We start from the raw sequence: 17,340 nt of genomic DNA on the forward strand, positions 1-17,340 counted from the left end.
ATAATATCTGTATTAATCTTGATCTATCTTTGTTCATCTACTGTTCCCTACTCATAACAGCTTTATCCTTCACTCTAATAGGAACATAATGCCTCTGAACTCTGGTTATCACACTTTTGAAAGCCTCCCACTTGTCTGTCATCTTTTTACCTGTGAACAGTCTACTTTAGTCAACTTTTGAAAATTTCTGTCTCATAACCATCAAAATTTGCTTTACTCCAACGAAGAACCTTATAAAAGGCCTATTCTTTTCCATAACTATTTTAAAATATTATGATCTCTCGTCCTTAAGTATTCCCCTATTAACACTTCATTCACTTGTTTTGCTCCTTCTCTTGGAGGTACACTTCAGTAATATCAGATGGATATGCATATTATGTAACCAATGTGGTCATGACCAAATAGAAAATCATGTTCAGCAAAAACAGTATGGTAGATAACGTTAATTTTGTCATAATAATGTCTGGAACAAAATTTGAAAGCTGATTTTTTTGTAGGTAATACTGCAAAGCTGGCTGAAATGTATCCAAAAATATCCAAGGCCAAGAATGCTGAACTGCGTTTTCGCTGGGTGCAGATTGTTATAAAAAATAACTATGAGGATGCATTTGATGAACTCCAGAATTTCCTCCATAGTCAGGTATGTGAATGAATACGTTCATTGAATGAATAGGTCATAATCCCTTTACATACTGTTCAACAAAAATACTTGACTACGTTTGTGAAAGATCTAATTAATTATAAAAACACATGCTGTTGGATACATTCATTTTAAAAATTTAGTAATTTTAAAGTGCATTGAAAATTTTATCAGATAAATAAGAGCAAGTGGAAGAATGGGATCAGGCAAAGAGGTGGATTGAGAGTATGTTTTGGGAAACATGGGGAAACATTGAGGGGGCAGAGCACCTTTCTTGAGAGGAGAAAGACTGGGATCACCGAGAAAGATGGTTTGTCTGAAGAAAATAAGGTTCAAGTGGTTGAGGAAAATAATGCAACTAAAGGAGCATCTCGGAACTGACAGCCAGACTACTGCGACCACTAGGACACCTAACGGCACACAAACCAACAGCCACGCTCAGACAACAACTCACCAGAACGAAGGACCCGATACCCAACATGAGCAAAACTAATGTAGTGTACAAAGTACTATGCAAGGACTGCACAAAACACTATATAGGACAAATGGGAAGACAGCCAACGATCCGCATCCACGAACATTAACTAGCCACGAAACGACACGATCAGCTATCCTTAGTAGCCACACACGCAGACAACAAGCAACATGAATTCGACTGGGACAACACTACTATCATAGGGCAAGCCAGACAGAGAACAGCCAGGGAATTCCTAGAGGCATGGCATTCATCCACAAACTCCATCAACAAACACATCGACCTGGACCCAATATACCGGCCACTACAGCGGACAGCTGAAACTGACAACCAGAAGCGTCAGGGACAGACCACTATAAACACCAGAGGAAACCTCAAAGAAGCGCTTTGCAGGAGGCTCCCAAGCACTGATGATGTCGCCTCGCCAGGGGATGAAACGTTTGCAACAAAAACTTCCTGCTCGGCGAACAGAACCACAACAACGAGCACCCGAGCTACAAATCTTCGCACAAACTTTGCTACTGAATTTTTACAAGTGTGCCTTATTGCTCATTTGGCCTAAATATCTTTAGGAATGGATTTAGTTCTGTAAAATAATGTCAGATTTGCTTCAGTAACAAAACCTTTCCTTATTACTTTTATACTTTTGAGATTTGCCATATATCTATCCTTCTATTGGTGCAGTGAGTGATATTGCCACATATGTCTTTTTATCTCTGCAGTGAGGGATACTATTATACACTCTCAGAAATGTAAATGTCCCCATTTTGTTTAACATTCTACCAATGTGGACTCACTTGAGGAGCCTTTGCTATATTATTCCTCCTTATTGCAGTAGTTGACTCATGGATTAGTATTGCATCACAGCCTCCTCTTTTGCGCCACTGCCCCTTTCTAATTTTGCCTGAAGATTCTGAGCCAAAGAATATTAAAATGCCAATCCTAATGGTAGGTTTTGTGGACATTGAGATTCCGAGTCATTGAACATCATTATATAGCTGTTTGTGTAAGTTTGTTATTTACAAGTTGACTGCCTATCTTGCGAGAATGACGTCCCTTTTAATTATTTAATTGGCTACAAAATGTTTTGAGCGATCTGGTGGCCAGGTAAAGTGGTGTGTGTATTTGAACTTTTAAAATTTCTTTTATCCAAAAATTACATTTTCTATTAATAGTAAATAGATGTGGTCAGCCATTAGCTATTTTGGATTTGTAAGTTGCCCGTTCACTTTTGCTAATCTCTGAAGAGGCGTGAAGGTATTTGCTTGGATTCTTTGCTGGTAGGAAGGAGAAATATGTAATCACTTTTTTATTAATAGTTACATTGTAAGTTATGTTGATGTCTAAAGCTTCCCTCCATTATTTAAGTGAGATTGTGCAGAACAGAAATAAAATTGAAGTAGGAAAATAATTCAAGTAAAGTTGATTTGATTTTTATATTTCCATCTTATAAAACATTGCTTGAAGTTCCTTAACATTTTTGCATTCTTACGCTCTCTTGCAGGCTCTTCCATCAAGCATGATAATTGTAGGAAGCTACAGTGCTGTTATAGCAGCAGTGTTTATTGTCCTCAAAACAGTGAATTATCGGTTGCACCGCGCATTAGATGAAGGAGAGATTGTGGATCAAACCAGCAGTGAGACAACTGACAGACATGCAAAAACTGAGCAACAGGATAGATCGTCGAGGAGAGCTGACAGCAATGGACCAGGGTGAGTGATTGGTTAAATGAATGAACTAATGTAGTCAATTATGTAGTATATCAAAGATGCAATTGGTTTTCAAAAATATTAACTGAGTTGCCTAATTACTTTAAACCATTACTAATAGTTTCCTAGGCAGTGATTACCTGGTTACCAGGAATAAAATATGACTAAGAGATTATTTTAAGGGATTTATTGCAAATTACATAACTCTGTTATCAAGAGTCTATTTTCCTTGGCTGTCTAAATTGTCTGGTAATCAAGTTTAAGAGCCATGATTTGTTGCAGTTTTCCATTGAGTTTTGAATATAATTGGTTGAAGCAATTCCTTTTCAACATGTATGCATTAGATTAGATTAGATTCCCTACAGTGTGGAAACAGGCCCTTGGGTCCAACAAGTCCACACCAACCCTCCAAAGAGCAACCCACCCAGACCCATTCCCCTATATTTACCCCTGCACCTAACACTACAGGCAGTTTAGCACGGCCAGTTCACCGAGCCTGCACATCTTTGGTTTGTGGGAGGAAACTGGAGCACCTGGCGGAAACCCACGCAGACATGGGGAGAATGTGCAAACTGCACACAAACAGTTGCCCGGCGGGGGTCACTGGCGCTGTGAGGCAGCAGTGCCTACCACTGAGCCACCGTGCCGCCCCTCATACTTAAAGCTGATTCTGAGATTCAAAATTTCCCATTAGTATTCATATTTTGAATTCCAAGATTGGATTATTGCAACAAATTTTCTCACTTTTAATACATTGTTAAACCTATTTCATGGAAATAAGGGAATATTTTAAAAAAACTTTAAAGCAGTTTTTATATAACCATTTGAAGATATTCTGTGTGATGCAAGGTGTTCCGTGATGTTGGGCTAGCAGTTGAAGACTTCACATTGTTTTGGGAAGGTTATTGTTTGATAAATTTTAGTGTCCTCCATAATTGTGTATTAGAATAACTGGCAGAATGATGCAGTTCTTCTCAGTTCTGTGCAGTAGCAAGGTTATGTTATTGAAAGCTGATCATGATCACATTTTGGCTGAGTAGACTTAGAATGATAAGCAACAAGAATTAGCTCGACCTGTTTCATGGGGTTGTGCTCCTGTGGTAATGTGCACCTGTAATTGCTGAAAGAAAGAACTTGCATTTATATACTTGTCCTTTGGATGTTATAGAACACTCAACAGTGAATTAAATACTTTTGAAATGCTGTCTCTATAGTTGTTTAGACAAACTCTTCAGCCAACTTGCATGTAACTCTATTGATAGTAGTGAGGCAAATGACCAATAAATATTTTTCTAGTGGTGTTTGTTGAGAGATGAGAGTTGGCCAGGAGATGAACTCTCTTCCACTTCAAATAGCGCCATGGGAATCTTGTAGTTCACGTCAGCTGCCAGATGGGTCCTGAGTTTAATGATCATCCAAAAAACAAGTAACCGACAATAATCTTTCATTTAATATTGTATTGACGTGTCAGCTTAGAGGTGACCTTGAACTCATAGCATTTTCACATCTGTGTTATCACCAAGCCAGACTGATTGACAGTCTTAATTTGAAATATGGAAGTGGGTTTTGCAAGAAAGTTTGAAATCCCTAAATTTTAGTGGAAATTGTGTCAATGTATGCCACAAAATGCTGCAATCATTAAATCTACAACATTTGCTGTGAGTTTGCTATTAAAAACTTTGTAAATGTTAGAGGATACTCTTTGAGAAGAAATTTCTTTCTTAAATATAATACGCAACCTATGAACTGCACTTTAACAATGCCTTGAGCATTTGCCAACTATAAGACAACTTGCCATTTCAGAAGCTGTTCAATCCAGATGAATATTTTCCCTGTAAAGAAAAAAAACAAAATAAACGTCTCCAATGGTAGGTCAAGGAGTAAGCATACTGAGAAAGGTGATGATAAATGATTCACAAAGGCTGCTTTCCAAAGTGGTCCTGAAGGCATCTCCAATATAATGTGTAATGTATTAATGTTGGTGATACTAATAGCAACTGTTCAAAACTTGGTTAAAAAATCTCTTCAATCTGATTGCATAAGAAATCTATCAGTCTTAAGAAATCGTCAGTCTAATACAGAAATTCAGTTCCAATGCAAGCTGCAATGACACAAATCAAACTCTGCTATTAAAAGTTAGTGCAATATTTTCCTTGTTATTGTAATATCTTGCCTCGTGTAAGAAAGAAAATGTATGATATTTGTATAGAGCTTTTTTTATGATCTCCAAATATTCTAAGTCTCCGTTATAGTAATCTTGACATGTAGTCACTGTTGTAATGTAGGGAATTTAACACATAGTTTGCAAACAATGAGCTGTCGCAAACAGCAATGAGGTTAATGACCAAATGATTTGCTTTAGTAATGCTTGTTAGGGATAACATTTGGGCGGAACACTAGAAGATCTTTGCTGTCCTGCGCATCATGATGTCTGATAGCTTTATTTGAAGGAACTTGATGTCTCCCTTGAAAGGTGGCAATTCAAGCATTACAGTACCCATTCAGAACTATATTGATTTGCTGGCCTAGGCCAAATCTCTGGGGTGAGACTGGAACTCATAATTTTGTAGCTGTCAATTTTATATTTTGGATAATACTCCAAGTATACCCCAAGCACCTTCCGAGTTTTCAGTTTGGCAACTATGTAGCAAAGGCAGAATAGTATTAATCCAGGATTTTAATCTTAACGTAGAAGGGAGAGCCGGGTATCTGCCAGAAATGTGAATTTCTAGACTCTGGGATAGTTTCCTACAGCAGAGTGTCTTGAATGTGACAAGGGGGCCAGCAACGTTGGGTCTCATAATGAGCAGTGAGCCTGGTTTCATTAGTGACCAAGTTATATGTGAGCATTTGTCAAATAGTGATCATAACATGATCATGTTTCATGTAGTATTTGTAAGATATAGGCAAAGATTGGATACAATAGGTTTGGACTTAAGTAAGGCAGGCTTGAATGGTATGAGGCAAACATTGTCCATAGTAAATTAGGAAGCTCTGCTAATATGTAAATCAACTGAGGAACCGAGAAAGGTATTCAGAGAAACATTTAATGCTATCTACATGCAGTTTGTACCCACTTGGTAGGAAACGCTCTACCTCACAAAACAAAACAGCAATGAACATCTAAAGAGGTAAGGGACAGCATAAAATTACAAGAAAGGGCTTATTAAAAAAGGCTTAAAAAGAACTGTACAGATCCCACAGGATGGGACAAATACCAAGATTGACAAAGGACACAAAGCAGCTCAAACGTATTATGTAAGGAAACTTTCAAGGGATATAAAAATAACAAGAGATTTTATAGTTATATAATGGGAAAGTGGCTGCTTAAGAATATATTGGTTCACTGAAAGCTGAGAATGTGGATATTGTCAATGACCATGGGGAAATGGCAGAGATGCTGAACAATTATTTTGTTCCTGTATTTGCAACAGGTGTCCTGTTATATCTTTAAGAATAACTTGTAACACCTTCCCCTATGACAGATGTTAAGCTAACTGGCCTGTAGTTTTTTTTTGCCTTTTGTCTTCCTTTTTCAATAAAACAGTCACATTAGCTACTTTCCAAACTTTCTGAATCTAATGAGTTATGGTAACTTAAATCCAATGCATTAACCCTCTCACTAGCCACTTTTAAGACCCTAAGATTAAATCCATTAGTTCCAACAGTTTACTCAGTACTACTTGCTTGGCAATTCTAATTCTCTTGAGTTCTTTCCCCTCTTTCAATTCCTGATTTATAGCTATTTACAGGATCTTACTTGTATTCTGTCTAGTGAAGACTAATGCAAAATAACTGTTCAATTCATCTGCCAGCTCTTTTTCCTCCACTACAAATTCTTCAGATTGGTTTCCTACAGGACTGACATTTACAATACTTTGTTAACTTGTTTTCTTTTTTAAATATCTGAAGAAACTTTTCTTAATAGTCTTTATATTTTTGGTTAACTCTCATTTTAATTTTTCTCTCCCCATTAATCTTTGACAAATTCTGCTTTTTTTAAAGTTTTGTCCAATCTTCTGATTTGTCACATAACTTCGCATGGCTATATGTATTTCCTTTGAATTTGATCCTGTCTTTGACTTTTTAAAATTAACCATGCAAGGCAGGTCCTTTCTTTAAATGTTTTCTTCTTGGTTGGAATATATATGTGCTGTATTTTCTGGAATATCCCCTCAAATATTTGTTGATGTAAGTTTATTGACCTATACCTTAACCTAAATGGACAGTTCACTTTTGCTAGTGCTGCTTTCATGCCCTCAATTGTCCTTCTTTAAATTCGAAATAATAGTGTGAGGCCCACACATCTCTTTCTTTAAACTGTACGTAACAACATGTTAAGGTTGCTGCTACCAAGGGATGCATTCACTATGAGGTCAGTATTTAATCCTATCTCAGTGGTTGAAGCCAAGTCTAATATAGCGTGCTGTCTGGTTGGTGTCTTGTCGTATGCTGATCTTAGAAATTGTCCTGAAAAATATTCAATGACTACTTAATCTAATCTCCTTATTCCTACCTGATTCTTTTCAACTGTATGTAGGTTAAAATGCCCCATGATAATCACTGTACCATTTTGACAAGCTTTTCATTATTTCTTCTTTGATACCCTGTCCTACAATGTGGTTGCTGCTAGGGGACCTGTACACAACTTCTACAAGTGACCTCTTGCCTCAACTCTACTTCATGTGCTTAATTGAAGCTCAATTTCTTTTCCCTGGAGCGTCGGAAGCTGAGAAGTGACCTTATAGAGGTTTATACAATCATGAGGGGCATGGATAGGATAAATAGGGAAAGTCCCCTGGGGTCGGGGAGTCCAGAACTAGAGGGCATAGGTTTAGGGTGAGAGGGGAAAGATATAAAAGGGACCTAGGGGACAACGTTTTCACACAGAGAGTGGTACGTGTATGGAATGAGCTGCCAGAGGAAGTGGTGGAGGCTGTTACGATTGCAACATTTAAAAGGCATTTGGATGGGTATTTGAATAGGGAGGGTATGGAGGGATATGGGCTGGGCGCTGGCAGGTGGCACTAGATTGGGTTGGGATATCTGGTCGGCATGGACGGGTTGGACCGAAGGGTCTGTTTCCATGGTGTACATCTCTATGACTCTATGAACTGCTTCTGTACTGTGGTTTCCTAAGTTTAGATCATCCCTCTTTGTTATGCTAGTAACATCTTCAATTGTCAGAGCCAATCCTCTTCCTCTTCCTCTTCCTGGTTTTCTGTTCTTCCTAAATGTCACATACTGTTCAATACTCCGATCTGAATCTAGGTCGTCCTGGAGCCATGTCTCAGTAACTTAACTGAAAGTTTCTATTTAGGTCAGAATGATCCTAAGTCTAACAGTGTCTATTGCCTGCCTTAATCAAAGGTTTGACAATCTACTGAATATACAGGCTAATCTGACCACAAGCATTTCTCTTTTTAGTGTTTAGAATTCTGGCAGCTGAAAATAGAATAAATAGGATTGTCAGGCTTTGGCCTTCTCTAAGGAGTGTTCAACACTGGACACTTCTGATATTTCACTTGCATGTTATAAAAATTGTATTGACGATAAACAAAGTACTTTACTTTTTGACTACATAATTAGATTACTTAGTGTGGAAACAGGCCCTTCGGCCCAACAAGTCCACACCGACCCGCCGAAGCACAACCCACCAAGACCCATTCCCCTACACTTACCCCTTCACCTGACACTAAGGGCAATTTAGCATGGGCAATTCACCTGACCTGCACATTTTGTTTTGGACTGTGGGAGGAAACCGGAGCGCCCGGAGGAAACCCACGCAGACACGGGGGAGAAAATCATGTTATAAAAATTGTATTGACGATAAACAAAGTACTTTACTTTTTGACTACATAATTAGATTACTTACAGTGTGGAAACAGGCCCTTCGGCCCAACAAGTCCACACCGACCCGCCGAAGCACAACCCACCAAGACCCATTCCCCTACACTTACCCCTTCACCTGACACTAAGGGCAATTTAGCATGGGCAATTCACCTGACCTGCACATTTTGTTTTGGACTGTGGGAGGAAACCGGAGCGTCCGGAGGAAACCCACGCAGACACGGGGGAGAATATGCAAACTCCACACAGACAGTTGCCTGAGGTGGGAATTGAACCTGGGTCTCTGGCGCTGTGAGGCAGCAGTGCTAACCAGTGTGCCAGCGTGCTGCCTTTAATAGCTCTAGTTAACACACATTTGTGCTGACACTTAGTAACACCTAGGAATCCAAACCTGTTGCAACAGAGCCAGTTGCCAATGTAAATTGTAATCGGTTTCCAGTTGGCCTGTGACAATGAGCCCCCAGTTGGGCTGTTTCAACTGGCACGTGCTTCATTCCAATGCTAGGATCACTTAAGCAGTTTTTGGGAGAGGGATAAATCAAGTTAGATTTTCATGTTGATGACCTTTCATCAGAATTGTTCTTAAGTCTGTTGCCCACAATGTTCTTGGTGATCGAGGTCACAGGTTTGAATTGTTGGATGAATTGCTACAGCACGTTTTTGCAGGTGTTACACATTGCCAGGTTTGCATGGAGTGAATGCTGAATGTGATATATGCTCATCAAGGGGCCAGTTTTGTCCTGCGTTGTGTTGAGCTTCTTGTGTGATTGGAGCTACACCCATCCATACCCATGGTGACCATGCCATCACACTCATGAATGGCCTGTCTCTTATCAATGCTGTACATGTTTTGGGTAGTTGGGAAGTGAATCACCAGTAGTGTGATGCGTTCATATAACCATAATATTTGTATGACGAGTCAAGCTTAGTTTCCTTTCAATGGCAACCAGAATGTTGGGTGTTGTGAATTCAGCGAAGACATTACCATTGAATGTCAAAGGAGATGGTTGGGTTCTCTGTTGTTTGAGGTGAGCAGTTCTTGGCACTTTTGTGGTATAGATATTATGTGTCATTGAATGTTGTCCAGGCTTTACCTCAATGGACTTGACTATGTCAGAATCTGAGGAGTCCTGAATAGTATTGAGCATTGTAGTGAAAATTTCTGACATTGAGGGTGGTAAGGTAATTGATGAAATGGCTAAAGGTGGGTGGGCATATGGCACTAGCCTAAGGAACCCCTGTAGTAATATCTTAGAAGTGAAATTATTGGCCTTCAACAACCACAGTAACTTCTTTCTCATTAACTTCATTTTTGCCAAAATTCCTTTAATACTTAAATGGGTAAAATTCAGTCATGTCAATGGCACTTAGTCTCTCTGATGTTCAATTCTTTTGTCCTTTCTTAGGCCAATGTCAAAAGCTGAGCATCTGTCACGCAACAACCCAAACTGAAGTTCAATGGACAGGTCAATGATTTGTTTTTGCTCCTTGTTAATGACTAGGATGAAGGGGCCAGTTTGAATTTATCCTCTTTTTGTGGGTGGAAGACACCTGGGCGTTTTTCCACTTTGTATAGTAGATGCAAGCACTGTATTGAAACAGCTTTGATAGGGCTATGGTAAGGCAAGTTCTGGAGCTGAACTCTACAGTACTACTGTCATATGTTGTTAGGGCCCATAGCCTTTGCAGGATCCATTGTCTTTAGCTGTTTGTTGCTATCACTTGATGTGAATTGAATCGGCTGAAATCTGGTATCTGTGGGGTCTTTGGTGTGCCCAAAATACAATTATCCACTTTGCATTCTGGCTGAAGAAACTTGCAAATACTTTAACCTTTTTTTTGCTCTGACGTGGTGGGCTCTTCCATCATTTGAGGAGTTGGGTATTTCTTCTGGTTGTTTAATTGTCTAGCACAATTCATGATTGAATATGGAGGGACTCGAGAATTTGATCTGATTAGATACAGTCTACCTCTGTCTTTGCTGATAAATATATCATTTTAAATGCTTGTTTTCACCCATCCCCTTCTGCAAGCATGGACCAATCATCTGTCAATCAGAGCACCATATACCAACCACCATTGTGGGTGGGGGAACCACAATTGTTATGTCTCTAGCTTGAGTGTAGTGCCCATCAGTTTCATTTGTGCTTTGCTGAGGCCTATCTTGTTTGTCTTATTGGCTCCTTAGAGGACTCTAGTTTAAGTTTGACATTGATAGCCTGCTACCACAGTGTGTGCTTCCATGAAAGAATATAAAGAATCAGTGGTGCTGTTGTTAATTTAACACTACTCGCTATGGCTAGGTTGAGGATATGGTGGGATGGGGGATTTAAAGATTAGGGGGCACATTTTTAAGGTGAGAAGGGAGAGATTTTAAAAAGACACAAGGCAAATGTTTTTTACAGAGGTGGTTTGAGTGTGGAATGAACTTCCTGAAGAAGTGGTGGATGCAGGCACCATTTACAATATTTAAAAGACATTTGGATAGACACGTGCATAGGAATGGTTTGGAGGGATATGGTCCAGGAGCAGCTAGGTGGGACTAGTTTAATTTGGGATTATGTTTGGCATTGGTTGGATCAAAGGACCAGTTTCCATGCTGTGTGGGTCTATGATTCTATGACATGGTGTCTCCAATTTCCTGTTGACTGAAGCATAACCTCCTACCTTTCATATATGATTTCCTTTTTCATAAAAAGCTATTAACTTTCCTAATTTCTTGCTGTGCATGCACATTAACCTTTTATGATTCATGCACTAGCGAGGGTAATCAGTTCGCCCTGCACCCCTGAGCTATGTGACCTCCTAATCAAAATACACAATTTCACATTTTTATACCCCCATTTGCCCATTTCTTTATAAAACCAAATTACTGCGGATGCTGGAATCTGAAACCAAGCTTTGATAAAGGGTCAGTTAGACTCGAAACGTCAGCTCTTTTCTCTCCTTACAGATGCTGCCAGACTTGCTGAGATTTTCCAGCATTTTCTCTTTTTTGGTGCCCATTTCTTTAACTTGTCTGTATTCCTTTGCAGCCACCTTATGTTCTCTTTAGAAATTGTTTACCAGCCTATCTTTGTGTTATCAGCAAATTTAGAAGCCATAGCTTTGTTTCCTTCATTCAAATCACTTTTATGTAAATAGTAAAAACTTGAAGCCCCATGCACTGAACCCTGTGGCACACCACTCCATCATGCCTCCCAAAAATACAATCCATTTACGCCTGATTTCTGTTTCCTGTTCAGGCCAATATGTTACTCACTATACCATATGCTTTTATTTTCCACATTAACCATTTGAACATCTTATTAACGATCTTCTGTAAATCCCAGTGCATTTAGATCCACTGGTTCCCCTTTATCCACAGCACATATAACTATAATAAATTGTTGACTCTACCTGATTACCTTGAATTTTTCCAAGTGTCTTGGTATAGCCTCTTTTTCCAAAAAGCTTCTAACTAAAACAGAATATTTTAATTTTTAAGTGATTGTAAAAAACTGGGATCCTAGTGTCTCATGTCTGTCTGTATGCTGGTTCGTTTCTGCAGCACTTATTTTCTGAAAATAATTGGCTGTCTTGATTGCAGTTGGCAATCCGACAGCCCCACATTAGAATTGAAATTGTCGAAAGTAGGAATTCGTTATTTTTTAACATAGGAACATAGAATATAGGAGCAGGAGTAGACCATTCAACCCTTTGAGCTTGTTTCGAATATTAATTATGACGTAGCTGATCATTGAGCTCCATACCCTTATCACACTATTCAGCCCCAGCCCCCTTCAACATTTCCCTTGAACCCTTAAGTCACAAGAGCCATATCTACCTCCTTCTTGGAAGCACACAATGTTTTGGTCTCAACCACTTCCTGTGGTAGTGAATTCCACAGGCTTACCACACTCTGGGTGAAGACATTTCTCATTTCAGTTCCAAAAGATTTATTTCTTATCCTTAAGCTATGACTCCAGTTTCTGGGCTCCCCTTTTTCAGGAACATCCTTTTTGTGTCTAACTTGTCTGACTGTTAGAATTTTACAAGGTTCTGTAAGGTCACCTTGTTCTTCTAAACTCCAGTGAATATAAATCCTAGCTGACCCAATTTCTCCTCATGTGTAATCCTACCATCCCAGGAATCCATTTGGTAAACCTTCGATGCACTCTCTCCAAAGCTAAAGCATCCTTCCTCGGATAAGGAGACCAAAACTGTACACACTATTCCAGCTGTGCCCTCACCACTGTCCTGTATAATTTTTAGAAATCCACTTTAATGGGATGTGGGCATCGCTGGCTGGCCAGCATTTATTGCCTGTCCCTAGTTGCCCTTGAGGAGGTGGTGGTAAGCTGCCTTCTTGAACCGCTGCAGTCCACCTGCTGTGGATTGGCCCACAATGCTATTGGGGAGGGAATTCTATGATTTTGACTGAGTAACAGTGAAGGAATGGAAATATATTTCCAAATCAGGTTAGTGCAGGCTTGGAGGGTAGGTTGAAGGTGGTGGTGTTCTCACATAGCTGCTACCCTTGTCCTTCCAGATGGAAGTGGTCATGGCTGTTTGAGGTTCTTTGGTGAATTTCTACATTGCAACTTGAGTATAGTCCACACTCCTGCTATTGAGCGTCAGTGGTGGAGGAAGTAGATGTTGAGCCAATCAAGTGGGCTGCTTTACCCTGGATGGTGTCAAGCTTCTTGAGAGTTAGAGTCATGGACAAAGGGTCCTACAGCACAAAGACCCAAACTAGTTTAAGCTGACCAAAATGTCCATCCATGCTAGCCTCATTTCTCTGCACTTGGCCCATGTCCTTATAAACCTTTCCTATCCATGTATTTATCCAAATACTTTTTAAATGCTGTTTATGTACCTGCCTCTACCACTTCTGCTGGCAGTTCTTTCCATAAGCGTACCACTTTCTGTGTGTAAAAAAAAAAAAAGTTGCCTCCACAGGTTCCCTTTTATTCTTTCCCCTCTAACCTTAAAATTATGCTCTTTAATCCTTGACTCCCCAACTCTGGAGAAAAGACTTGGTGCAATCGCCCTATCCATGCCTCTCATGATATTATACATTTCTATACGAATCCCCCCCCCCCCCCCCCGAGTCTTCACGCTCTGAAGAAAAAGGTCCTAGCTTGTCCAAGCTCCCCCTATAACTCAGATCCCCGAGTTCTGGAAACATCCTTGTAAATTTCTTCTGTACTCTTTCAGTTTAATAATATCCTTCCTATAGCAAGGTGACCAAAATTGAACACAATACTCAGCAAGTGCGGCCTCACCAATGTCCTGTACAACTGCAACATAACTTCTGTACTTACAATTTCTATATTCGGTGCCCTGACTGTGAAGGCCAGTATGCCAAAAGCAGCCTTCACTGTCTTGCCTACCTGCGTCTCCACTTCCAGAGAACTGTGCACCTGAAATCCAAGGTCATTTTGTTCCACTCTGCTCCTTAAGGCCCTACCATTCACCATGAAACTCCTACCTTGATTTGACTTTCCAAAATGCAAGACCTCACACTTATGATCTATATTAAATTCTATTTGTCATTTCTCAGCTCACTTTCCCAGCTGATCAAGGTCCTGCTGCAATTTCTGATAACCTTCCTCACTGTTCATGATACTGCCTATTTTAATGTCAACTGAAAATCTTGGCAATCATGCATTGTTTGTTCTCATCCAAATCATTGATATAGATAACAAACTGCAATGGGCCCCAGCACAGACCCTTGAGGCACTCCACTAGTTACAGGCCTCCAGTCCGAGAAGCATCCTTCCACTATTACCATCACACTTTGTGCCTTGTAGATCGTGGGCAGGGTTTGAAGAGTCAGGAAGTGAGTTACTCGCTGCAGTATTCAGAGCTCTGACCTGTTCTTGTAATCACTGCATTTAAGTGGTGAGTCTGTTGAGTTTCTGATCAATGGTAACTCCTAGGATGTTGATAGTGGGGAATTCAGTGATGGTAACATCATTGAATTGCAGCAAGTTGTCCTTATTCCTGTAATTGAATCCTCTCGCCATGAAGGCCAATATACAGTTTGCCTTCTTTACTGTCTGCTGCACCTGAACACTTATTTTTATTATCTGGTTCACGAGGATGCTCGGGTCTCATTGAATATTACCCCTCCGCCCCTCTAAATTTATGACCGTTCAAATAATAATCTGCCTCCTTGTTTTTTGTACCAATATGAATAACCTCACATTTATCCACTTTATACTGCATCTGTCATGCATTTGCCCACTTGGTGTCCAAATCACACTGCAACATCTCTGCTTCCTTCTTACAGCTCATTCTTCAACCCAGATTTGTCATCTGCACATTTTCAGGTATTACATTTAGTTCCTTCATCTAAAATATCAACATATGTTGTTTTTGTATTCGTATTGTTGTATTTACTATTACAGATTGGTTATTAGGCAGAATTAAATGGGATGTTTTCTCCCAGATCACTGCTAAATACTTACTCAAAGCATTGTTTTTTTCATTAATGCTGCAAATAGCTGACACTCATTACATGGGAATTGTAAGGAATATGTGATTTGTTGTGCCGAAAAGACTTCCTATGTTTTGCTTTGGGAGTAAAAGATGCATTTTTAAAATAAAGATACGTTTTCTTCATTTTAGTCCCAATTCACTACCGAAGGTACAGATTGAAGTATGATTCCGTTTATACTGATCTAGCATTTTGAGTGAGTGTATTTTTAATTTCTTTTTGGATGATGTTGGCAGGACTGCATTTATTACCTATCCTTAGTTTATCTGAGAGGGTTCTGTTTGGTCTTCTACATGGAGTGCTGTTGTCCTTGAGTACACAAGGTAGTGTTGCGATTTTTCTATTTGCTGATGACAGTTTTCAGGGTTGGTCTATGCTGTTGCAGGGAGCTTGGGGAATTGCTGTATTTCATCCTATAGATAATAAGGGTTAGTATTGACCGACTGAAACATGAGGACATAAGATGGTGAAATACATCATTGTCCATGTTCTATTAAGTGCAGTGTCTAAGCATGTATCCTTCAAGAGAAATCATGGGACAGCGATCAGAATCTGAATTCCTAGTTGCTTCATGTAACACAGGCACGAGCTCTTCTTCCCCATCTTTCTCTTCCTAGTTTGATATATTACGGTTAGCATTAATGTCCCAAATTGCTCAGCTTACACAGCATTGTCTTGCGTTTCAACCTGAATACCTCAAGTTCTTGATGTTTCATTAATATGCAAGGAAGAGGAGTTAATAAGGAACAGTGGATGGAGCGTTAATTGGGAAATGAGTGGATGTTGGGGAGAATAGTGTGTAAATTAATTTTAATATAATAGAATGAAAAGGAACTGTTTGTGTATTGAGCCACTTGCTGCTTTATGCCAGTCATTCATTGAATCAGATCAGAAATCTGTTGTATTGAAACTCTGTTTACAGATATAAACTAAATAAATTCTATCACCTAACTTTACTGGTTTCAGGTAATTCCATTTTTTTCTGAGGTTTGATGCTTTGATCAATGGGTATATCATAACTTCAAATCTACCTGAACATATCTATCCTTGCATAATGACTATTTTGGTGGTACAGTACATTAGAATAATATACCAATGACGTTGTGGAGGGTCTACATGCAGTGTCTTGATTGCAAGTTTAATATATGTAAATACATTATTATAGCACATCCAGTAAGCATTCTACAATTGAATAATCATTTTCCATTTCATTAATATTTAGTTTAATTATTTTTTTCACCAAATCCATGAGACAGTTTTTGGGTTATTTTTCATATTTGATTAACGTTTATATCCCTTTTTAGTTTGCCGTCAGGCGTATCTTTTGTGTAGAAGAGTACATTGGACAGTCAGTGCTCTCTGCTAATAAACACGAATACAGTATAAGACTCAATTTGACTTTTGATTAATTTCAAACATCAGCTGCACTACTGTGAAAAGGTACTGAATCTAATTCTGACGTTTCCCCACTGAACATAGCAAATAGTCAAAAACATTGTGCTCAACTTGCATAGCTCCTAGCAGTCAACTTCAGACTACATTAGCAAAGAACTGAGAGCAGCTGTCCAACTCCTCTTGGCAATAGATGGTGCATAACAGTGGAAATTAGGTACAATGGAAAGAAACTGTGACATTGCCTAATAACCAGCTTTTAAATACTGAACTGAGGAGAGGAATAAAAAAAAGCAGAAGTGAAACGTAGCAAATCCTATATAAAAATGTCAAGACTGTCAGTGTTTTATTAGATTATTGATATGTAAGTCTCATTTTGATAAAATAGTTTTGGTATCCAGCAACTTAAAGACTTGCTGCCTATGTCAAAGGATCAGTTCTTTTCTATCTCAAACAAAGTGGCAGATCTTCAGTTAAGTCTCCTAGACTTAATAATAGTTGCCACCCAGCTAGTAAGGACAAATAAAATAAATTTTAAACCTGTTGTTACACATCCTAGGTATAGGAGGAACTGCTGAAATTGAGAAATAATACTTCCATTTCTAAAATATGGCTTTGTCGTTCTGTTGATTTAAACATCCAAATAGAAATTATAGACAACTCAATGTTGTAAGTTGTAAAGTTGTATACATTACGGTTACGACTGATGTCACAGATTTACTTCTGATCAATCTGGTTTTGATTCAGCCCAAAGAGTCTGTCATACTATAAATTCAGAGTCGTATTGCA

General features: G+C 39.1%; 1 protein-coding gene across 4 annotated transcripts in view; it reads left to right on the top strand.

Moving 5' to 3' along the window:
* pcnx1 (pecanex 1) overlaps nt 1-17,340 on the top strand; it is a 279,895-nt gene that overhangs the window by 54,324 nt on the left and 208,231 nt on the right. For 3 of the 4 annotated variants that reach the window (XM_043698139.1, XM_043698140.1, XM_043698143.1), the window contains exon 2: nt 2,620-2,828. In XM_043698139.1, coding sequence (XP_043554074.1) covers nt 2,620-2,828 — 209 coding nt within the window. Of the gene's footprint in view, nt 1-2,619; nt 2,829-17,340 lie in introns of those variants that run through there. The other variant, XM_043698142.1, reaches the window with a different exon arrangement.

The sequence above is a fragment of the Chiloscyllium plagiosum genome, chromosome 10, assembly GCF_004010195.1.
Source record: "Chiloscyllium plagiosum isolate BGI_BamShark_2017 chromosome 10, ASM401019v2, whole genome shotgun sequence".
Classification (NCBI taxonomy): domain Eukaryota; kingdom Metazoa; phylum Chordata; class Chondrichthyes; order Orectolobiformes; family Hemiscylliidae; genus Chiloscyllium; species Chiloscyllium plagiosum.